This window comes from Polypterus senegalus, chromosome 6 (assembly GCF_016835505.1).
Source record: "Polypterus senegalus isolate Bchr_013 chromosome 6, ASM1683550v1, whole genome shotgun sequence".
Classification (NCBI taxonomy): domain Eukaryota; kingdom Metazoa; phylum Chordata; class Cladistia; order Polypteriformes; family Polypteridae; genus Polypterus; species Polypterus senegalus.
In genome coordinates, this window is record NC_053159.1 from 133,748,407 (window position 1) to 133,773,726 (window position 25,320).

At 38.3% G+C, this 25,320-nt stretch overlaps 1 protein-coding gene across 2 annotated transcripts in view; it reads left to right on the forward strand.

Moving 5' to 3' along the window:
- Positions 1–364: 364 nt before the first annotated feature.
- spag5 (sperm associated antigen 5) overlaps positions 365–25,320 on the forward strand; it is a 76,585-nt gene continuing 51,629 nt past the window's right edge. The window contains exons 1-6 of one of the 2 annotated variants that reach the window (XM_039757247.1): positions 365–462; positions 3,775–3,932; positions 9,209–11,055; positions 14,447–14,639; positions 17,192–17,311; positions 19,066–19,158. In XM_039757247.1, the coding sequence (XP_039613181.1) occupies positions 3,813–3,932; positions 9,209–11,055; positions 14,447–14,639; positions 17,192–17,311; positions 19,066–19,158 (2,373 nt within the window). In that variant the 5' untranslated portion in view covers positions 365–462; positions 3,775–3,812. Of the gene's footprint in view, positions 463–3,774; positions 3,933–9,208; positions 11,056–14,446; positions 14,640–17,188; positions 17,312–19,065; positions 19,159–25,320 lie in introns of both variants that reach the window. The other variant, XM_039757246.1, reaches the window with a different exon arrangement.

Below are 25,320 nucleotides of genomic sequence, written 5' to 3' on the forward strand. Positions count from 1 at the left end.
TATTTTAATGACATATTTTGTGAATATTTATGTCTATCAGTCTGATGTGGGCAGAATTCATTTTGCAACATTACCCACCGTAAACGCGGTGGTCCTAAGTTGGCACAATTTTTGTTCCTCTCTTCCGATTCTAGGAAGCACACTGCAACAACACTTTTTCTTGATCCGCTATGGGCACACTGCAACAGAATTAAAACCGAAAGTTTGTCTTCCTATAAATACGACCAGATAAGCACGGGATCATCTCCAGTACACACCTGCACACTGCAATTGGCCCAAAAAAAATCAACGCTACAGCGGACTTAATGAGTAGGCCTTCAAAACAAAGGGGCGTGGCGATGTTCAGCTCGCTTGCGTGGTCGTTCCTTGACGTGCGTAATGACGTAGACAGCGTCGCCCAATCAAAAAACGCTTGTTGTTTGAATGTACAGCGGGTAGTCAAGATTGAGGGTGTTTAGAGAGGTAAGTTCTTGAGACTTTATGAAAATGTATTTTTACGTATAATCTGCATACAAAGAGTCTAAATAATGGTAGGTCGAGGTGACCGAGTAGAAGCGGTTGTTGTTACTTTATGAGATATATGCTTCTTAAACTCCGTACCGCGTCGTCTTACGGCGAAAGAGGCTTTCACGTTCCTGGCCCAATTATTCAAATTAACAGTGTTTATTATAATATAAGGTCGAAAACGTTTTCGCCTGTAGCATACGAACTGTGAGTAGCAGCTAGCGAACAATCCCAGGCCTCGTGTTTATAACCTCTCTGCAGTTCAGAGGTAAGATACACAGCTAGGCGATACTGGACACTGGGCGACGATAAAGACGTTCAGTTTTATTCTTGAACCTCTTCAGTAACCAAACATGACAGCCAACTAAACAAATTGCGTTGAGGCGCCCCAGATATTAAAAATGAAAATTGCTATTATACCGATTGTCATACGTTGTGCGTTTTTATCGTTTTACAAATTTTCACCTGTTAATATTGGTGTCCTGAAAGTACATGTAGGAGATTTGGATGTTTTTCTTGCAGTATGTTTTTAGATAACAATGAAAAATAACAACATTATGACTTTTTAGCAACCCTGGAACGTAATCATAAGCACTTGCTTCCAATAATGCAAAGTAACCGTCACTAATTACAAATAATGTGTCCTTCAGTTATCGTTTTTGTTTCCAATACATCGCTTAATCCAGGCTGTGGTGTATTGATGGGAGACAATGCTTGGCATTGGTTTATTTATTTTTATTTACCGACGCATTATTGCAGTATATTGGCATTATGTCCTTTTTTAGACCATTGAGCTAGATATGTTGGAACAGGTTTAGGAAAAATACTGTAGTTTACGAACATAAGAAACTTGGCAAAGGAGATCGTTCAGTCCATCAGGCTTATTTCTTTAGCTAATAGCTAAGCTGCCCCAATATCTCATCCAGATACGTTTTAAAGAGTGACCTCAAGGTTTCTGCTTCAACTGCATGATTTGGTACTTTGTTCCAGATTCACACATCTCTGAGTAAAGAAATACTTCGTAACTTCAGTCCTAAATGCACTTCCTCTTAATTTTTACTGGTGTCTTCGAATATTGAATGTTCTTGCTATCTGAGCAGGAAGAAAGGAAAACCTTAAGAGTCACAGTCTGGTGGTGAAAATGGGTACAAAAGTCACTACACTCTTGAGCTGATTATTTAAAAAGCTCACATTTAATGCTGATAATCCAGTTCCTACTCTGTTTCTGTTTTTTTTTTTAAAATTTAAAACACAGACTTGAAATTTTAAGTTAAAATATAAATGTAAGTATGCGTTGTCATCGCTTGGTGAATTAAAGGTGCATGACATTTAAGGGTAACTGAATGTCGCATGTATTTTTCATCTTGATTGTCTTGAAGAGCTTACTATGATCAAAGAACTGTTAGATACACAACTTTTGTAATGCAGTACATAAGTTAAATATGCATTCATGGTTAATGTGTCATAGCAGAGACACAGAGAACATATTGCTCCATTATAACACATTGGCTTGTCCTTTCCCTTATTCCCTAAACCACTGTAATCCTGGAAAGCTACTTTCTTTCTTTAAAATTTTGTTAATTCAACTTCTCCTTTAGTCGGGTAGTTTATTCCATTTTTCTATATCTGGGTTACTCGATGATTATAAAGCAGAGGAGAAACCAAAGAGCTGAGCATGAGGGTGATCAACACATGTCTTTTAGAATATGAGGTTACTGCAGAATTGAAGAGCAACAAAATTGTAGTTGCATAAATTTCCATGCTGATAAAGCAGGACACACAGTTCTTGATGTTTCCTCAGATGCAAAAGTTGTATATGTTGGTTTCATCAATATTTCTTAGTTTGCCCCTTATGAGAACACCCTTTGATGGACTGGTGCCCTGTCCTGGGATGGTTAACAGAAGTCCATGGTGTATTGGTGATAACTCATGTAGTCAAACTCTCTTTTTAGTTAATAAAGAAATATATATATATACATATGATGTTGTATAATATGTTACTCTCTTTCGCAATCATATACATTAAATGGTTTTTGTTTTGTGAAATTGCACAAAACAGTTTCGCATTTCTGGGCAAGGGGTTAGTTTTATATTGTATCTTAATGGTTAGGGGCGGAGTGGTGGCTGTGAGGCTAGGGATCTGTGCCTGCATTTGGAAGGTTGCTGGTTCGAATCCTGTAAATGCCTGAAGTGACTCTACCTTATTGGGCCCTTGAACAAGGTCCTTAACCTGCAATTGCACTGTCCTGGGTATGATGTTAATCTCCATCTAGCCCTACAAAGAGGTCTTCCATCTTACAGGGAAAAATTAGACTGGTACACCAGCCGCTGTTTTTTTTATTTTTAAAACTCCCTCGCATTGGTTCAGTGTGGTGCTGAGGTGTCATCTGCTGCACTCGGGTCCCAATCCAGGTGGTTCATTGTGTGGTGGGTGAGGCAACGCACTCGGGTCCCAATCCAGGTGGTTCATTGTGTGGTGGGTGAGGCAACGCACTATCAGTGCATCCTCCCAACGTCTTATTGATTATGTGGAGAATGCATTTTCTTCACAAGTCTATGTATTTTTTCCCTTGTGTATTCTGGTGTACTCCAGCACCCCAAAGGAATGCATATGTGTGGGAATGTGAATTTCCCCTTGGGATTAATAAAGTATCTAATCTATCTATCTAATCTATCTAATCTAATCTATTTTATCTAATCTATCTATCTATCTATCTATCTATCAATCACCTGGTATCTTGTATTTCAGTTTGTATATCAATGCACTGGCATTACATTCACAGTTAGCCCCCTTCCTTGTGCTTCTTATTCATAGCATTGGTCATAGAGACCATACTGTGACCTTGTCTGAAAATCCATCCATTTTCCATTACAAGATAAAATACTGTGTTTAATGTCAGATTCAGTGTTTTAAAATGAAAATTAATTTTTATCTGAATCAAATATGTCATAGAAATCTGAGGAATTTAACAATTAGACTACCCAGTAATGCTTCCAAGTACTCCATTTTCCTCCCATGTTCTAAAGATAAGAAATTTAGGTTAATTGGGAATTCAAATTTAACCTGATACAGTTTTGAGTATGTGCAGGCACAAGCTCTCCAATGAACTGCTACTACTACACTCTTCAGGGTTGGTTCTTGCCTTGCTCCTAATGCTGTCATCTTAGGCCCCAGCACACTCTAAAACCATGAACGAGATTATGCTGTTTTTGAGAATACTATGTCTATGAATGAGATATGTGCAAAACTGAAAATGTTTTTCTTTGCAGGTCTTTACTTGGAATGCTAGTTTATCCTAAATGACATCATGAGGCGTTCATTTAGAAGAACCCCTTTGAAAGATGTGCAGAATCAGATGGCCGATGTGCTGTCAAACAGCAGTAATTTATCTGCAGTGAAACCAGCCATTGGTATCCAGACACTTCAGGTAAGCTATACACATTAAACTAGTTGTGTTACCCATCTTAATCTGGTAAATTTCATAAGACATTAGGTGTCAATTACAGTGTCAACGATTAATCGGGTGTAATTTGCTAAGTACTTTTTTGTATACAATATTTTAGTGTGTTTTTTTTTTAAACCCAAGGGCTAATGTTATTGGCAGGCAGTGTGTTATACTGGTTAATGCTTTGGACTTCAAACACTAAGGTTGTGGGCCACAAGACCTCTGTATGTTTCTCAAAAAATTTATAAGTATATCACTAATCACCTTATCTTGAAACACTATTTGCCATTCAGCAGGTGAGAGAGAGTTAAGCAGATTTGTACAGTGGAGTTGAGTGCCTATCATGTGGTTTCTCCCCAACTGCTGAAATGTTTTAGAACAGCCCATTTTATTCCCTGTTTTTGTAAAAGTATAAGCAGTTAATGTCCAGTTAAATGCCTAAAATTATACAAAGGGTAAGTAGTAAACTGTCAGAGGTAAATAAATAATGGTTAGGCTATCAAAAACTGAAAAATAATGTAATATTAAGAGTTGCACAAAGGCTGTTTTCAGGGAATAAGTAATAGGCTAACAACTTACTGCTTTTTTCCAACAAAGGAAGTTCTTAAGACTTGAAAGTTGATGTAAACAATTCCTACTGGTGTACCAACGTTTGCTGATTAATTACATTCCTGTCAGTGTGTTGGAACAAACTGCTGTGCGATCCTACATTGTGTAAAGCATTATTTGGACAGTATTTTAATGTACTTTTACATTCACTTGTTTGGCTGACGCCTCTATCCAGGCTGAGTTACAAAATTTATGACATAATTGGTTACATGTGTTTATTTTTGGTTTTTCAATTGGAACACAGGCAGGTCAAGTGACTTACTCATGGTCACTCAGTGACAGTAGTAGGATTTGTACCCACAGCCTAACAGTTTGACTTCCAAAGCTTTAGCCACTACACCACACTGCCTGCTTATCCCAATGTATATTGCTGTCATAACTGTGAGGAAAAGACAATGAATAAATAAAGACAGACAGACAGATTATTATAACCCTTAAAAATGTAGGTCTGTCCATTAGAGGAATTACAGTTACCTGAACCATCTATAGGATTAGAAACGGGTGAAAACTCGGAGAGGATCAGGCTTTACAGAGGGTGTAGCAATAGGGCTTGTTCCATCACTGCTTCTTTCTTTCTTTCTTTCTTTCTTTCTTTCTTTCTTTCTTTCTTTCTTTCTTTCTTTCTTTCTTTCTTTCTTTCTTTCTTTCTTTCTTTTTCTTTCTTTCTTTCTTTCTTTCTTTCTTTCTTTCTTTCTTTCTTTCTTTCTTTCAGAGACTTGTAAATAATAAGCAAAAGTCAGGACACTTGCAGCTTTATTTATTTATTTTTACCTCTGCCAGTTTTCCACTTTTATATCATTTCAGGTTTTTTACTTGGCTTTAAATTTCATTATAAATTGGAAAAAAAGCTGTATTTGTCCTCTAAAAATGTCTAAGTGCGCATGGTTGTCATTGTTTGCTACCTACATTAAAGTGTGTATTTCATAAGTACACTTTTCCCTTAATAATACATTTCAAGCTTAATAGGTACACAGGCAGCACATTATAAGTAAAAAAAAAAAAGTTTTCTTTGGGATTGCAGTTTCCTTGTGAAACCCACACACTGTTGTCATGTCCAGAAATTGTTCCTTCCTTTTAAGATGCTGTTGAGATAACTTCATGGGACACTGGAATACAAAGAGCACTCTCAGCAAAAGAACAAACAAATTGATATTATTCTGTTAATCTTACCTGTCTAATTTCTTTTTATTAGTTGAAATTTTACTTTTAAAAGTTACCAGTAATAAATCAGTATTTCAGTGAATTACAGAAGTTCTGTCCCAAAAGACATTTTTATATAGATAGATACTTTATTAATCCCAAGGGGAAATTCACATAATCCAGCAGCAGTATACTGATACAAAAAAAATATATAAACTTAGAGTAATAAAAATGCATGTAAAAACAGACAATAACTTTGAATAATGTTAGCGTTTACTAGTGGTGCAACGGATCAAAAAACTCACGGATCGGATCACGGTTTTAAGTCAGCTGCCTCCCCAGCACACCACCGCATAGAAGAGGGCACTCGCCACAACCGTCTGGTAGAACATCTGCAGCATCTTATTGCAGATGTTGAAGGACGCCAGTCTTCTAAGGAAGTATAGTCGGCTCTGACCTTTCTTACACAGAACATCAGTATTGGCAGTCCAGTCCAATTTATCATCCAGCTGCACTCTCAAGTATTTATAGGTCTGCTCCCTCTGCACACAGTCTCCTCTGATGATCACGGGGTCCACAAGGGGCCTGGGCCTCCTAAAATCCACCACCAGCTCCTTGGTTTTGCTGGTGTTCAGTTGTAGGTGGTTTGAGTCGCACCATTTAACAGAGTCTTTGATTAGTTTCCTATACTCCTCCTCCTGCCCACTCCTGATGCAGCCCACAATAGCAGTGTCGTCCAGCTCAGCGGCAACTTTTGCAGTGGCAGGACTCAGAGTTGTATTGGAAGTCTGATATATATATAACTGAGGAAAAGATAGGACACCCTCACATGGCTGAACAGGACCGGAGAAAGTACAGTCCCTGACTGTTGAAGTGCTCCTGTGTTGCAGCCTATGACCACAGCCATGTCAGATAGTCCTGCAGTTCCCAAGACCCCAAGAGCAGACCGCAAGATGCACATACTGATCTCGAGTCTGTCTGTAAGATAGTCCACGATCCATGCCACCGAGGTGTGAATCTACTCCCATCTCTGTCAGCTTGTCCCTAAGGAGCAGAGGTTGGATGGTGTTGAAGGTGCTAGAGAAGTCCAAAACATGACATAATTCTAACAGCACAAAGTCCACTGCCTCTGTCCAAGTGGTAGAGGGATCGGTGTAGCATATAGATGATGGCATCCTCTGCTCCCACCTTCTCCTGGTATGCAAACTGCAGAGGGTCGAGGACGTGTCCCTTGCGGTGCTCCTGTGTTGCTGACCACAATGTCAGTCCTGCAGTTCCCAAGACTCACATACTGAGGACCTGTGGCCTCAGGTGGTGAAGCAGCAGCCGCCGCTCCATGGTCTTCATCACATGTGATGTCGGCGCAACAGGCCAGAAGTCATTCAGCTCACTAGGACATGATACCTTTAGGACTGGGGTGATACAAGATGTTTTCCAAAGCCTTGGGACTCTCCCCTGTTCCAGGCTCAGGTTGAAGATGCGCTGTAGAGGACTCCCCAGTTCCAGCGCACAGGCTTTCAGCATTCATGGCGATACTCCATCTGGACCCACTGCTTTGCCGGCATGAAGTCTCCTCAGCTCTCTGCTCACCTGTGCTGCTGTAATTTTGGGTGGGGATGTCTCTACTATGCTGGTATCAGCAGAGGAATGGTTGGAGGATGCAGTACTCCGAGGTGAGAGTGGGTTAGGGTGGTCAAACCTGTTAAAGAAGTTGTTCATTTCGTTTGCTCTCTCCACGTCTCTCTCGATGGTGGCACCCTGTTTTGAACTGCAGCCAGTGATGATCTTCATCCTATCCCACACTTCCTTCATGCTGTTATTCTGCAACTTCTGCTCCAGCTTTCTCCTGTACTGCTCCTTCGCTGCCCTGAGCTGGACTCGGAGTTCCTTCTGCACGCTTGAGCTCATGCTGATCACCGCCTTTAAAAGCCCTTTTCTTCTGGTTCAAAAGGCCCTTGATGTCACTTGTAATCCATGGCTTGTTGTTAGCATAGCAGCGTACTGTTCTTACTGGAACTACAATGTCCATACAGAAGTTGATGTAATCAGTTGTGCAGTCAACAGCCTCTTCAATATTCTCACTATGTGACCCCTGCAGGATATCCCAGTCCGTAGTTCCAAAGCAGTCTCTCAGAGCCTGCTCTGCCTCAGGGGACCACTTCCTGAATGAGTGTGTGGTTGTAGGTAGCTCCCTCACTCTTGGTTTGTAGTGAGGCTGAAGCAGAACCAGGTTATGATCTGCTTTCCCAAGCGCAGGCAGCGGGGTGGTGCTGTATGCGTCTTTAACGTTTGCATACAGTAGGTCAATAGTCCTATTTCCCCGGTGTTACAGTCCACTTACTGGGAGAAGGCAGGTAATGTTTTGTCCAGCGTTACATGGTTAAAGTCTTCAGAGATTAGCACAAGCGCCTTGGGGTGCTGCGTTTGTAACTTAGCAACTGCGGAATGGATGACGTCACTCGCTATCTCCATGTTCACTCGAGGGGGGGGTGTAAACAATGACAACAATGATGTGTCCAAACTCTCTGGGCAAGTAATAGGGATGCAAACTTACGGCCAACAGTTTGATGTCACTGTAGCAAGTGGAGATTTTAACGTTTACATGTCCTGAGTTGCACCACTTTGTATTGACATAGAGAGCGAGTCCTCCTCCTTTCTTCTTCCCGCTGGTATTTGTGTCTCTGTCCGCTCTAACTGTGCTAAACCCGGGTAGCTCCACATTAGCATTTGGGATGGTAGTTGTTAGCCAAGTTTCACTAAAACACAGCAAGCTGAATTCTCTGTAGGTTCTGACATTTTTCACCAGCGCAGCTAGTTCATCGATCTTATTTTGTAGTGAGTTCACATTTCCCAGGATCACAGAAGGCACCGAAGGTTTATAGCGCGTTTCTCGCAAGCCCCTTGGCTTTTATCTTAGCGCTGGCTCGGCTGCCCCGATACCATCTTCTTACCTTGTCAGGTAAATAGGGAACGACACCGGTGCGGCCATTTCTTCTCGCCGCTTGAAGTTGACAACTTGAATAGGCAAATCTCGGCGTGTAAAAATCCATGTCAAGTAGTAAAAACAGTAAAAAGTGTCCAGGGAGCAATTCCGCATAAAAGAAAGTGGTAGAAGTGATCAGTGAAATAGAGAATAATAGAGAAAAAAAGGTAAAAAGAAAGTCATACACAGAGCTGCTGGAATGGCTGCCTTTCGCAGCGGCGCCGGATGTAGACTCAAATGCCATATTTTCAATAATCAGAATATAGCACTTTTGGTGCCAACCTCCTCTGTAAAATATAGAAGTTATCAAGCAAGTATTTAGTCTGAGTGAACAGTAGACAAATATTTTTGTATTACAGTATTAAAATTTTTAAACTGCCTAAGCCCTTGACTGAATTCAAACATCACTTTGTTCAGATATTGTAATAGTCATATTGTTGATCTCTGCTACTGGTTTTTAATGTGCTTTTATGCTTTATGTAAAAAATAAAATAAAGCTCTAACTTTTTCTCCCCATTTCTTGCAGACTGAAAATAAAAATTTCCCATGCATCATTGCAGATGGTATGACTGCTGTTTGCTCTGTATCCAATGTTCCAGAGATTGTACAGGATGAAAAAGAAAATGAAGTTATGCAAGCAGTTCTTTCTAGGACTGCACCTGAAAGCACAATTCTAAATTCATTTGAAGAAGAATTTTGTTTTAAAATAGGTAGTGAAGAAGACAAAAGTGTACATTGCCCTGACATGCTTAGGTCGAAGTGTCCACTAATGCCCCAGTGTGAAACCAAAGCTGCTGCTGATGAAACAGTGGAATATGCACAGTCTGATAAGTGTTCATCTTCTCTACTGGAACCAGTACAACCAGGACCAGTTGTTATCTGCAGTGAACCTCAAGCTGTGTGCCCCCATATTACAGATAATCAAGTAACTAATTCTGTTTTTATTGAAGACTGTCCTTGCAATAACCTTCACTGCTATGACAAAACTGTACAAGGTGTCAGTTTTGGCACAGAAGACACCGCTGAATCTGTAAACCAGAAATGTTCTGAGGCTTACATCCACTTACAGTTTGCTGATGATACAGAGAACAACATTAGCGTGTTACCCAATGAGCAAAGTTTTCCAACTAGAGAAGTTGGATTATCAGAAAATGTCTTAAGCTCTAACAGAGAATTTAATAAATGCAGTGGTGCTGAGTGGAACTTTGCAGCTGACTCGTATATTGCATTGTCAGAGTCTGATTTACTACACAGTGTGATGTCTGATCTGCTTGCAGTAAAAGAAGAATCTCCAGCCTTTCATCAAGAAGATAATGAGAATAGTTACCTCAGCTTCCCTATATGTGAGAACTCTGTTGATGCTTTATTTGAAAAGCTTCATTTGAATAATGGGCCTGTTTCAAATTCCTTCCCTCAGTCAATAAATAAAAACCAGAACTGTACTTTTTATAAGCTTGAATTTTCGCCCCTACCCTCAAACCCTGGAGAAGATGAATTGGTAGGTGCGTCCCATATATTAACAGAAGTAATAAGTGAGAGTGGTGTCTTTCATATGCCTGTTTCATTGAATGAAGAGTATTATTGCAGACCGTCAGGAGTGGCATCATATTTGAAAGTGAATGAAAAACAAGAAGAGGGTGATACAAATCTGTTTCTTTGTGAGCAAAGTAAAACTCTTTCCTTAACAAATAACACACCTCTAAGCTCACCATTAAGCTCTGTGAAGATTGAACCCGACTTCCCAAGTCATCTGTTGGCTGAGGAAAATGTTAGGCAGCCCTTTCAAGACCAAGTTTCAAGCATTCCTGGCCAGCTGCTTGCTGACCACCAGTATTCCAGACCAGTAATGTTAGGAAAACAATTTTCAAGCTTATCATCAGATTGTGAAACTATGGTCAATTTGTCTACAATTTCAGAATTGCCTTGTTCCAAATGTGAAACTGAGGAGATCTTTTTCCAAGCAGGTAATCAAATGTTGGACACCTCAACCCCATGCAACTCTGTCAGATTTAACACAGTGGTGAAAAAACACCAAAGTGACTGCCTTCCTCAGTCAAATTCTACCAATTGTCTGGAAAATGAAACAGATAAGGATAAAAGATTGACAGTAGCCACTTCAGAGCATACACGATGTACAGTAGAAAGCACCACACCTTCTTCTGAAAAGCAGCTTCATACGGTTGAGGCCGAGATCACGATGCTTCCATTACATGAGCAGGACACCAGCACCTCAGTTTCTTCCGTGAAGCTATCCAACAATGTAATTGTAACACCCCCAAGTATGTGTGACCACAGCATGAACACATCAGATCATTTTGAGAGAGAGCTTTGCACCATTGATAGCAGCACAAACACAGATTGTCTTCTGTGGAGGTACAGTACTTGCTTTAAATTAACCCTGTCCTATAATGCACAATCTCATAAACAGAGATAAAATCACGCCACTGTTGAACTAGTTGTGGCTTCATTTATCCGATGTTCTGTTTGAAAACTACCGGTAATTTTCTTTTGTAAGTTTTTAAGTTAAACCAATTTAATTGTTCTACAAAAAACTGTTTATTTGACTGTACCACTGATTAAGAAGTCATATAGTATATCCTGCAGTAACCACCGCAAACAGGAGTGCAGGTAGTGAACCTAACAAACACTACAAATGGTGTGTGGTGAGGTTTTTGAATGATGCAATGAAATGAATTCTGAGTATCTAATATGATTTTTTTGTAACTTCTCCAAAGCTAAATTAGGTTCTAACTTCGGCATATGAAAGTAGAAAAATGTAAATTTCAGTCCAAAAAGCAGCCCACAGAATGTGGAAATCCATTTACATGATGTATTGTTTTAGGTTGGAGGGGGGTGTGAAAATGGATTGATATGTACTGTTTTTTAGACTTGGGCACAGAGTTTACCTTATGTTTATAGTGTTAATTATCATACTGCCATGTTCTGTATTCTGTGCGTACATTTTTCATCTGCCCTGCTTCAATATTTAATATGCTTTCTTAAGGTCACTAAACAGGACAGTGTGTGTGTGTTTCCAACCCTTGTCAGCTGTGCCTAAAATACTGTAAATAGAACTGAGGGCAGAGACTATCTACACGTTGGAAAAATGTTATCCAATTAAATTGGCATTCAGAGCTTCGGAAACCTGGAGAAGTGCAGGCACATCTTATATTTGTCCTGACTAGCCTATTTGGGTAGCATCAGTGACTCCTATTGGCTGTTAAGGATTGTAGTGTTAGTTACATGTGTATTCTTTATACCCCTGCTCATTGCTGAAATTTATATTTTGGTTGCTATTACTTTACCACATTTTACGATTGCAGGGTACTCTGATTTGTTGTTTTTATTTTGGCTTCCAAAAAATATAAAATCTGCGGAATTTTATATCAGTGAGCCAGTTACCTATGGAGGAATATTTTGGAAAAAATTAAATAAGTAAATAAAAGCATAAGTACTGTGAAATGTGAGTAGAAACAAATACATGCATCATGAAATGTGAGCAGAAATGCATAAATGTGTCACAATGTTTTTTGTTGCTTACATATTTTATGTATGTATATATTTATTTAAATTTGCCTGTAATATTCCTCCAAACAAATCATGAAATGTAGCTGTCACTTTTACTCATTGAAGTTGAGAGGGTGGCTTTCTTTTTAAAGAGTTGAGTTGAGCATCATCAGGCTTTTCTTCGTCTACGTCTTTCTGTGCTTCTAGTTTGACATCTTCACTTGATAACTATTCTGCTGTTTCCTCCATCTGCTCAACGTTTTAATTATCTGTTTCCAGCTCCAGTTGTACAGCTAGCTGCACAATCCTGTCAGTAGTCCCATTAAGTGTTTCATTTTTTTATCAAGTATTTTCATGAGCTTGCATATAGTTTCAGGAACTTCCATTTTCATTGATACACTTATCACATATCCTCTCTTTCTATGCTGTAGGTGTGTTCTTTGGGCAATGTAATATGTAGTAAATTAGCAAATATTCTCTCAGTATCTCCACACTTCTCAGTAACTGCAACAGCTTGAGAAAAGATATTCTGCAAGTAATTAGTTTTGACTGTTTCAGTTGCGCGATGGTCCATTAGGTAGAAGGCAGAATAATGTTACATCATGGCACATACTGTATCATCTAGGTGGGGGGGTGTCAGTCTTTAAGGGAATAACTTTTTGAAAGCAGTAATCCATGGTTTGTGGATCAAACTCTTCAGGAAACAGTCCTCAGCAGTTGCTAGGTCCTGCAAGCTCCTTTATTATGTCTATCAAATACTGGAAATGTATGCTTAATATCTTTCAAGGCCCTTGGGTTCTCCAAGTGATAAATCATAAAGGACTTGAAACCAGCAAACCCTTCCAACTAAAGTGTGACTTAGCATTCCAATACCTTGAATCCATGCATGGTTTTCACTTTTGTGTATAAATAGTTCTGTCTGGCATCTGTTTCCACAATAAATTAGTCTCATTGATATGAAATATTTGCTAAGGGAAAATAAGTATATGTGGAAAAACATTGTCTAGATTTTTCGTAAATTTCTGCTACATGAGCCTTCCTGCTCATTTTCTTGCAGGTGGTGCCAGTATTTAGCAGCTACACCTTGCTGTAAGTGTCCTGTCATATTCAACGGCCGTTCTTTCAAGGTTTCTAAAAGGCTTATTGCCTTAGGTGTCATGCCTTTTTTGGTGTGTTTTGGGTGCACTCATCTCTATTTACAGCAAGATCAGTGTTAATCATTACACCGCGATTCCATTAGAACATCATCATCCTGAATTGAAGGATTTCGTTCTTGCATGACTAAATGTTTTCCAAAGTTCGAGTACCCCTATCCACAGAGCATATGTACCCCATTAGTTTTTGAGGACCATGATAAAGTCATAAATATTTAATAGCTTTATCAGTGGTTGTTTCTCAGCCAACTGAGAATTTGTGGGAGAACCATGAATGACACCTAGGCAGTCATTTGTTCTGACTTTCTCATAAGACAACTGCCTCTGCAGAATTTCTTGCTTTGTTTTATTACTTGGTGTGTATTACACCAAGTTTCTTTCACATTCATGAGTACTAAAGCAACATCAAAGATTATCTTGTTGATTATTTGCATGAGGCTTAAGTAGCAGGTATTTTCTCTCTCAAGACGAGGGAATTTCTATAACCCATTTTATATTTTTCCACTTTGCTATAGCACAGTAGAAATTAAATTGAAATAAATGTAACAATTTAGGTGATGAGAAAAACTGAAAATAGTTATGGGATACAAATAAGCACACACCCATGAGCAGGAATCAGTTATGAAATTTCAAGAGCCTTCTGTAGAACATAAAACAGGGTTGTCATGGCGAAGAAATACAGCATTATTATTTTGGTAGCATGTATTGGTGAAATTTAATCTTCCTGTGTATTTTGTAGAATCTCTTTTAATATTTAATTTTAGTTCTAGTTGTTGCTTTGTGTTATTACTTGATTGCTTTTTTTTTGTTATGGTCAGGGGAAAAAAAGTGCACCAAATGTGAAACAGTTTAATTTTTCCATTGTTTCCATCGGTCTTTTAATATGCTTTATCTACAAAGTCTTCTTAAATTTTGATGTCCTACGCATGCTTAATTTTGATCCTTCTATCACTGTCCATACATGCTATGTTGTGTGTATAGTTACTGTAATTGGCAATATTTTTTACAAAGCTAATGGTTCTGTTTCTCTTCCATTACTGACTGTGATACCCATTATTTGAGTTACTTTTCAGAAAAAAAATAATCAGTGTCTCTCTTTCCAGTCAGCCAAAAGAAAATCTACTCTTGCTGTCTCAGCCAGAGCTGGTAAGGCGTTTGGAGTCTATGATGATTGTGTCAGAAATCCTATCTCAGCAAATAGTTGAAGCAAAAGGATCCTTTTTGTCTGCGGTTCAGGTTGAGCCTTCAAATTTGAGAGACAAATGTATTCAGACTGACCACACAGAATTTAGCATGGTAAGATAATGTTTTTTGAGCTCTTGCAATCATCTCACATTTAGCAATGATCTGATAAATTATTTTGCCAAGTTTATTTTATATAATAGTGATCTAGAACTCTTTTAATCTTAATATGTAGAGCACCAAAGTGTTAAAATGATTGAAGTACAGTATGACCTGCTGCCTGATATTTCAACCTAAATTAGAAGAAAAAGTCCTGTTGTTTACAAATATATTTCTTCAGCTAAATTTTATTTTGCTCTCTGTTTTTCTGGATGGATGACGTCAAAATCGTGTGCTGCAGTGACTTTTTTTTTGTGTTTTTTTTTCTTTTATACAGTATATATAAATAACTTGTTGATTATATAAAGTCTACTGTGGATTCATTTGTGCTGCCGTTGCAGTTGTGACTGTCTGGTTGACAAAATCTGTTTATAAATAATCTGTTTTTATCTCCTTATAAACTATATTACACTGTTTGCTTATTTTGGTGTAAAAGCCACACCCATAGGAAAAAAGTATTTTTTAGAATTTGAGTATTAATATTATGAGATGATTGTATTATTGACAAATGTAATCTAAAGTATAAAATTTCACCAATACAGAAACACACAAAGTATACTTTGTTAGCAGACAGGTCTATGAATTACTTTTCTTACGTTTGTAGGCAATATATTTTGGTTGGCAGGAATACTAAAATTTAATTTACTGAAGTGTAGCATCCATGAAGGCAATTGTTTGTTTTAAATAGATAGTGTTGTATATAGTGTGCCAAAGTAAAGCTTCTCCCAAATATCAGAGTAGTATTCTGTGCCCCATCAAAAAATACTCAGACTCTTACAGCAAGTTGTAGTAATAGGAGAGGTGAGAGTTTTTTTTTTTTGTTTTTTTTTGGCTTTGTTTCTGCATGTGATTGACTAGTTTTGTATCTTTTTCTATGAAGTCAATATTAAAAAAAAAAAAAGTATCTTCTGATCTAGTTCAGGACAATTCAGAAAACCCCTTGTTAGTGTAAACTACAAATACATGAAATTTCTTGTTACAATTGTGAAAAGTATGACTTAGCTACAAACCTGAACAACATTAGATAGATAGGGTAAACAGATTTATAATGGGAATAAATAGTCCCTTCAGAGAATATAGAGGGTTTATTTGTACTTCAAGGTAAATCAGGTTCTTGCACATGTTGCAGCCCTTTGAATGGACATTGCACACTGTGAATTACCCTACCACACAGGGATGTTACCAGTCACGTCATTTTAAGTGTTGAGATAACAATTCTGACTATCTGTTAACTCATCCCATATTTCTTCAGGTGCCTCTCAAAGTTTGAGTTTTTATCATTACACAGTGATACCATGAGAACACCACTATCCTCTATTGAAGGGTATTGCTCTTGTATGACTAAATGTTTTCCAAAGTATGAGTGCCCCTATCCACAACAGCTGATTACGGGAAGCAGTCTATTGGGTGTAACATATAGCAGGTCTTTGACAAAACAGATGTACAACTGTTTGAATTTTGAAGTGGTCAAAATGCCTTAGGAGGCTTTTGGCCAGCTTTTCTAAAAATAAGCACATTTTGGAGACTTCACTTGCACTCGCTTTTATGTCAGAGTGTTGGAAAAAGTAGCTTTCAGTTCAGTAATTCAGGCAAAAACAGACTGGATATCCAGTTAGTCTATATTGGTTTGAGGTTCTGTGAATACGGATAAACATCTATATACTGTGCTATTTATGGTAGTTGAGCAATTGATTTATTTCTTTACTACATATTTTATTAGCAAAATTGGAGGACATCAATAGTAATCATTTGAGATATTAGGAGGAATCATTAAGTTTTTAATATCTTTACTGTTAGTAATTAGAATACTGTACAGTTAAAAGTCTTCAACAAACTGCTAGGACTCTGTTCTGCGCCTGAATTGATGACCTGTGTGCTCCAGATCTAAACTAAAGTACTTATTAGATCCACAGTTTACATCTGTGAAAGAAAAAAGAAAACTATGGTAAATTTGTTTTCAATATCTCTACTCTCTCTCGGGACTCTCTTTTTCACTCTGCAGTTTTTGTATGTGTGCTACAAATTCTGCATTGATTATGTGTTTGTAAAAGGCAAAACTATACATAATATCCATAAATGATGCCTAGCAGAATGTACAGTAGTACTCACATAATGTACATACACACCTTAACTGCAAAAAAAAAGATATATATAATATGTGTGTAAAATATATTTAAAATATTTATTTATTCATTTATATTTTTTTCCTCAAAAATAATACATATCTAGAGAGTTCCTGAAAATCCAGCACTGGACACTGAGTCAGGAGATCTTTTGTGGCATGATCATGGGGGTGTTTTTCATGCCCATATTGGAAATGCTTTGCTGTCGTTGGGTTTTTGTTTTAGATCTCCTGATGCTGTATTGAGATGCAGCTCAATCCAGTCTGGTCTGTATGTTTTCATTGTGTTCTCACTTTCAGTCACGGAAAACTACCTAGTGTTTGCTGCAAAAATAATACTGCTAGAGGTTTATTATTTGAACAGATTTTTTTGTTTTGGCAGCAGTGTGAGCAGCAGTACAGACAACTTTACATAAGATCAGTGAATGAAATCAAGGATCTAGAGCTTGATAAAGAAGATCTGGTTTGCCTATTACAGGACATGTTGAAAGTCCAACAGGAAATGGTATGTTGAGTAAAGAACCCCCCTTCCCTTTGTATTACTCTTCTTAAATGAAATCCTGTTGTTAGTATTTGTCCTAAAAGTTTTGGTTTCCATGAAGGCAGCAGAGTGGTTAGTGGCTGCTTTACTGACCCAATCTTTCTCTGTTTAGACTTTGTACATTCTCCTTGCATCTGCACAGATTTTTCTCCAAATACCACTGCTTGACCCCCACAACCCCATCCCATGGCCCCTAATTACTGATGTATGTTGGGTTTATTACAGACTCTGATTTTGTCCCTGTATGTGGATAGGAACTGCAGTGAAGTGGTGCACCATACAGGATTGATTTTTGTTATGTCCTTGATGCCAAGATTTAAAAGAATGGGAAGTTGGATTTAGAAAAAGGATGGCTAGGCAGTATTAGTCTTCACAGTTATTGGGAATGAGTTCAACACTTGTTTTAAAAAAAAAAAAAAAGAAACATTTGACCTTTTCACAGGTAGTAAATAAATAAACTTGGAAAATACGAGCAATACTTTCTCATCCTCCGTTTGCAGGTGTTTCTTTTTAAGCCTCTGAAATTGGGTTGACATTGGAATTTTCTGATGCTTAAGAAGTCAATAATCCTAAAATGTAGTCTTGGTAACCTCATTCACAGGTCCAGCCCCTCATTATCACGATCTGTTGTACAACAGGTAAATATTTTACGTTACATGTACAGGAGCTATTTTCTGTCATCTACTTGACAGCCATTCTGGTTGTTCTGTCTCTTTCTCCTCTGTAAATCATCTGGTTGAATTGAGGCAGAGCATGAACCCAGAAAAGTGTTTGCTGAAGTGGGAAGGTACTGGCCAGTTTTGTAAAATCCAGAATTGATTATTGGAATCGCATTTTTGACTGATATCATATGCAGACCAACACACTGAATGTTAAATATCAAAAGAGTGAGACAAACAGCAAGTGCTATTGATTAGAGCCAAATAAGTGAACTTGGAAGCAGTATGAGTCAGTTATAGAATATGGTTTCTGAGATGAATGTTCCTATGTTTCCAAAGTTTCTCACAATAAATATAAGGATAAAGCATATGAACAGAGTGATCAGTACAAATCTTGATTTATTTATAAGAACTTACACTCAAGGCAACAAGTCCAACATTACTATAGATACTATACTATATTACTTTTATGCACTTCTGCTGATGTCACTAGTAAGGTTGACCTTTTTCAGTTTTAACAGTTGTTGGTGTCTACATGAACATATAATTTTTGTTCTAGTAGACACATACATGGGACTAATATGTGGTGTGGAAAAACAAAAGCGGACACATTTACTAAATGTCTTTTTATTGAGTTGTACAGTGAGGTTGACCACTTCATGGATGAAAACAGCAGAACTGGTCAGACACTAGTTGATATCTTTTGCTAGAGCACCAGGTTGGCCTTATATGAGGAGAGTTTTATTTATTTATTTATTTATTTATTAAACTTCTGGAAATTTCCTGTTGTGATTAAAACTGATAAAGACAGAGAGTTATAATGATAGATAAAGAAAGGTGTAAAAAATACCAGGGTTCAGGAATATTAATTACTTTTTCCATTGTTTTTGGGCACTTCCTGGATGAAACTCTAGAGGAGATAAATACTTACTGTACCTGCTAGATTATGATAAGCAAGTAATTATAGAAATTCATATTTGTAAAAAAAAAAAAGTATAGGTCAATAAATAATATACTTTGCATTAATCAGCTTTGTTAATTGTGCATTTTTGTTATCAGTGTCTGCTAAAGTTTAATACCAGCAATGCGGTTGCATCTCTAAATAAAATCTGTGATTTTGCCTGTGAAGATTACAAGACAATGGTCAATCAGGTAAATATACATATTTTTATGTCTTGCTTATATTAACATTCAGCAATGCATCTTTTTTAATATTGCTATTATTAACATTCATGAGACTTGAAACTTCTCTAGCAGCTGTGATAGCAATTTATTGATTAACAGCTTCTTCTTTTTAAATAGATAGATACTTTATTAATCCCCAGGGGGAAATTCACATACTCCAGCAGCAGCATACTGATAAAAATATTTAAGAGTGCTAAAAATGCAGGTATAACAGACAGTAACTTTGTATAATGTTAATGTTTACCCCCCTGGGTGGAATTGAAGTGTCGCATAGTGTGGGGGAGGAACGATCTCCTCAGTCTGTCAATGGAGCAGGACAATGACAGCAGTCTGTCGCTGAAGCTGCTCCTCTGTCTGGAGAGGATACTGTTCAGTGGATGCATTGGATTCTCCATGATTGACAGGACCCATCACTCTGCCACAGATGTCAAACTGTCCAGCTCTGTGCCTACAGTAGACCCTGCCTTCCTCACCAGTTTGTCCAGGTGTGAGGCATCCCTCCTCTTTATGCTGCCTCCCCAGCACACCACCATGTAGAAAAGAGTGCTCGCCACAACCGTCTGATAGAACATCTGCAGCATCTTATTGCAGATGTTGAAGGACGCCAGCCTTCAAAGAAAGTATAGTCGGCTCTGTCCTTTCTTGCACAGAGCATCAGTATTGGCAGTCCAGTCTAATTTATCATCCAGCTGCACTCCCAGGTATTTATAGGTCTGCACACAGTCACCTCCGATGATCACGGGGTCCATGAGGGGCCTGGGCTTCCTAAAATTCACCACCAGCTCCTTGGTTTTGCTGGTATTCAGTTGTAGGTGGTTTGAGTCGCACCATTTAACAAAGTCCTTTATTAGGTTCCTATACTCCTCCTCCTGAACCACTCCTGATGCAGCCCACGATAGCAGTGTCGTCAGCGAACTTTTGCACGTTGCAGGACTTTGAGTTGTATTGCAAGTCCAATGTATACAGGTTGAACAGGACCGGAGAAAGTCAGGTCCCCTGTGGCACTCCTGTGTTGCTGACCACAATGTTAGACCTGCAGTTCCCGAGACGCACATACTGAAGTCTGTCTGTAAGATAGTAAACGATCCATGCCACCAGGTATGAATCTACTCCCATCTCTGTCAGCTTGTCCCTGAGAAGCAGAGGTTGGATGGTGGAAAGCACTAGAGAAGTCCAGAAACATAATTCTTACTGCACCACAGCCTCTGTCCAAGTGGGAGAGGGATTGGTGTAGCATATAGATGATGGCATCCTCCGCTCCCACCTTCTCCTGATATGTGAACTGCAGAGGGTCGAGGGTGTGGCGGATCTGTGGCCTCAGGTGATGAAGCAGCAACCCGGTCCATGGTCTTCATCACATGTGACGTCAGGGCGACAGGCCTGAAATCATTCAGCTCATCAGGACGTGATACTTTTGGGACTGGGGTAATGCAAGATGTTTTCCAAAGCCTCGGGACTCTCCCATGTTCCAGGTTCAGGTTGAAGATACACTGTAGAGGACTCCCCAGCTCCAACGCACAGGCCTTCAGCAGTCGTGGTGATACTCCATCTGGACCTACTGCTTTGCTGGCACGAAGTCTCCACAGCTCTCTGCTTACCTGCGCTGCTGTAATTGTGGGGGGGGGGGAACTCTCTCCTATGCTGGTATCAGCAGGAGGATGGGTGGAGGGTGCAGTACACTGAGGTGAGTGTGGGTTAGGGTGGTCAAACCTGTTAAAGAAGTTGTTCATCATGTTTGCTTTCTCCACATCTCTCTCGATGGTGGCACCCCACTTTGAGCTGCAGCCAGTGATGATCTTCATCCTATCCCACACTTCCTCCATGCTGCTGTTCTGCAACTTCTGCTCCAGCTTTCTCCTGTACTGCCCTTTGCTGGACTCGGAGTTCCTTCTGCACGCATTTCAGCTCATGCTGATCACCGCCTTTAAAAGCCATTTTCTTCTGGTTCAGAAGGCCCTTGATGTTACTTGTAATCCATGGCTGCTTGTTAGCATAGCAGCATATTGTTCGTACTGGAACTACAATGTCCATACAGAAGTTGATGTAGTCAGTAGTGCAGTCAACAACCTCCTCAATGTTTTCATTATTTGACCCCTGCAGGATATCCCAGTCCGTAGTTCCAAAGCAGTCTCTCAGAGCCTGCTGTGCCTCAGGGGACCACTTCCTGAATGAGTGTGTGGTTGTAGGTAGCTCCCTCACTCTTGGTTTGTAGTGAGGCTGAAGCAGAACCAGGTTATGATCTGCTTTCCCAAGCGCAGGCATTGGGGTGGCGCTGTATGCGTTCTTAACGTTTGCATACAGTAGGTCAATAGTCCTATTTCCCTGGGTGTTACAATCCACATGCGGGGAGAAGGCAGGTAATGTTTTGTCCAGTGTCACATTGTTAAAGTCTCAAGAGATTAGCACAAGCGCCTCAGGGTGCTGTGTTTGTAGTTTAGCTACAGCGGTGTGGATTATGTTATCCGCTATCTCCACGTCCTTCATTTTTGGGTATGGGGCTGATGTAAACAATTACAACAAGGAGTTATGGTATGACTCAATTAAAATAGGCTCTTATCTCATCACTGAGTTGTGTTTTTGTTCCAGCTAATTATTCAAAGCTGTTACTACTCTTAAAACAAACAGTATTCAGTGACTGATAATGAATGTCTGACATTTAAGCACTGAAATCCTCTTTTATACACGATTCCTGGGAAGTACATGAGTTACTGTAAACATGACAAATTGCTGAAAGATACTTGTTTCAACATATTGGGTCACTTACCTTTTTTTTTTTAGGTTTGATAGCATTTGCAGTTTAAAGTACATCCCAGTAAGGGGGCATATTATATGTTTTGACTGTTAAACTACACAAAGAATTTGAATCACAAACATGCATTGTAACAACACTAAAGATGGTAAACAGAGAAGCGGCAGAAATACAAAATAGCAAGGATTAAATCGCATGTTACTAGATTTTTACTGTTTTGGTAATCCCTGCTCACTGGAGTTTTACCACTTGATCATGGCTTGCACAGGCAGATGTTCTCTTTGGTGGAAGGTAGTAACAGCAAAGCAGGTGGTTCATTGCTGTGTCTAATGGTAACTGAGCTCAACAGTGTCCTCCTTGACTTGTGTGGAAAATCGGTCACTTTCTAAATAGTTAACCTTAGCCTTTTTTCTGCACTTTTTTAAAAGTTTGATATGATTTTTCGAGTTAGCTTATAAACAGGTCACTATAATAAACTTCAGCATTTGTTTTGTGGGATGCTGTGACATTTTGTACACTTCATGCATCAACACATATGCCAATCCAGGAATAACCAGAATGTGTAAAAAATGTTATAAGCAAATGTTTGAATTTTGTTTTATTTATTTTCATATTCAGGAACTGTGGCTTTCATAGTAGATCTTATTTGCTATTACGGCAGTACAAGTTGATGCATAGCCCACATTTTGTAGACTATTTTGGAAATATAATTTGTAATATTGTTTAAGTGATGGAATAGCAATATACTCTTTAGCATATTTTTAACAAACAAAAAGCCTGGCAGAGTATATTGCATCTGTATATTTTGATATTACGAAATTCTTGACTGCAGTTATGGCAGTGGTTCCCAAAGTCGATTCTGGAGGCCTACTGTGGCTCCAGGTTTTTGTTCCAACCAACTTCAGTTTTTCATTGGACCTAATTAGGTGAGTCATTATTTCCCAGTTTCTGTGTTTTGGAGTCGATGTACAGTAGAAATTACAAACTAAGTTTGGCAGATTTTTATTAAAATGTAATCAGCAGTTATATGGGGAATATGTGTTGTTTTTTTAACTCGTTAACAGTATTTTCAACCAAATTTTCATTCTGCATTTCCAGGTGTTCTGTCTTTTATCATACTGGGTGTCTGCTGTGTTAGTTGATAGTTGTCACTATTGGGGGTAAATGAAGGCAGCAAGCTACACATGAAAATAGGAAAACAACAAAAGAGTTATAGCATTTATAGCTTTAGAAAAAAAATAGAAATCTTTCTAAATGTCTTATAGATGTAAAAACCATACTGTTGTGTTTTCCTGAATAAGAGAAGAGTAAAAATGACCTGCTAATTAAATGAGATCAGTTATTGAATCTGGTTTGAACAAAACCCTGCATCCCCAGGAACGAGTTTGGGAACCACTGTTCTTTAACCATTACACTGTGGGCTGTTTGGATCTTGTATTTCACCTCAGAATCAACTTTTAAGCTGAAAATTATTTTAGGAATTTGTCCCCAGCTAGACACAGCACATTAGCTCCCTTAGTCTAAGGTTCTTTAAAAGACATTAATGAAGAACTATTACTTACATTCTCCATTAAATACAGCCAACAGAAGCCCTGATATTTATAGCAAGGTATTTTGAACTTCTGTTTCCTTAAGCCAGTTCACAGAGGAGCACAATGTAACCAGAGGGTGGAATGAAGAAAATGTCTTCATAAAGTGGATATCTACAGTATCCAGTTTCTTTCCCCTTGTGACTTAAAAACCTCTCCAGTTGCAGTCTCCTGTTACAACCTCACACTGTTTTCTAGTAATATCTTCCCTAGGTATATTTTAGCTTATTGTAATCAATGGTAATCTAGCCCCATATTGTGAATTTCTCTTGAGTTGGGAGGTAGCTAATTTTTGTCTCTACCTGAAGTGGATGTGTTAGCACACCAACAGACTGTTGAAACATCTCCTTGGAATACACTTCATGCAACAAGTGATCTTATTTATTTATACATTTTTTATATTATAGTGGTTACATTAATTACCAACAGACATGAAGGCAAAATAAAAAACAATTGCATTTTTTTGCTATAAAAATTGAAGACCACAATAGTTTGATCAAGCTGCCATAAGTAAGGTTTGGTTCCCTACTCTTTATTCTTCAAAATTACATTTTAATACAAAATAAGTTATAATCACCGACTGACTGGTTGGTGTGAAAAAATAATTTGGAGGTAACAAAGTATTTTTGTATATTTTTCATATTGAATTATGGCATTCATCTTAGAGATATTAAGGGCTAATAAATGTTATAAACCTGTTCAAGCAGATCAGGAAACCAGATATAGGTTTAGAAAACAACAAAGACAAGAATGTACCAGGGGAAGGTTGACGTAATACATCAAATGTACTAAGAGATGACTAATCAGCAGGTGTCATGTAAAGAAATCTGGGCAGTTGTCACGGACACAGAGATTTCAAGGGTACTATCTAAACTAAGAGATGTGAAAAGAACAAAAGTGTAATGGAACAGACTTTTACTTCAGTAAATCTTTTGAATATAAGCCAACAAACTCAACAGTAAATGTTCGATGATGTGCATGGATTAATCAGCACTCTTATGTAAATTCAGTTGTTTATAAAATAGACAGTTACCTTTATTTCTTTGACCATTTCTGACCCTTTTGTGTGATGGAGGCTCCCTCTTCAGCATGGTGCTTGCGAGAGTAAGTAAATGATGCAGATGGACAATCCTTCTCCTGCTTGATTACTGACTCAAAAAGGATTTTATCAACCGATTCCTGGTAGAGGATTCATTTCTTTTTTTAACATGTTTGACTTCTACCACATTGGTTGAATCTCTCTTTGAGAAAAAGTAGTACTTGTCGGAAAGCCTCATCAGTTAAAGGCTATCTTTAATATGACATGAACTGACTGATTTCAGTAGTCTTCTAACAGCTGGATATTCTGAATTACTGTATATTCAGATAACATAAGCTATAAACAAAGTTATTTAAACTTAGCAGTAAGAAAGAGATTCTACTGCCAAAGGAAGCACTGATTAGCAGTTTTGTTGTGATGAATCTGGAAAAAACAGACTTTGTACTTTTTTTTTTTATTAACTTTACCTCCTTTGTTGAACTGTGTATTATAATGGAGATTTTTATACTACTTCAGGTTCAGAGCAACATACAATAACACTAATGGAGAATTCTTTCTAAAAGACAGGTTTCCTTTTTTTACATTAAACAGTGTTTGTGCAACCCAATGAAAACTGTATAATTTAAAATCTGTTCAAGAAAATTGATGGGGAATTAAGTGGGCTTGGAAAAGAGTATCGTTCACAAGGTTTTATATTATTGCGCATTAATGACGTAAGCAAATATATGTGCCAGTAATATTTTCAGGATTGA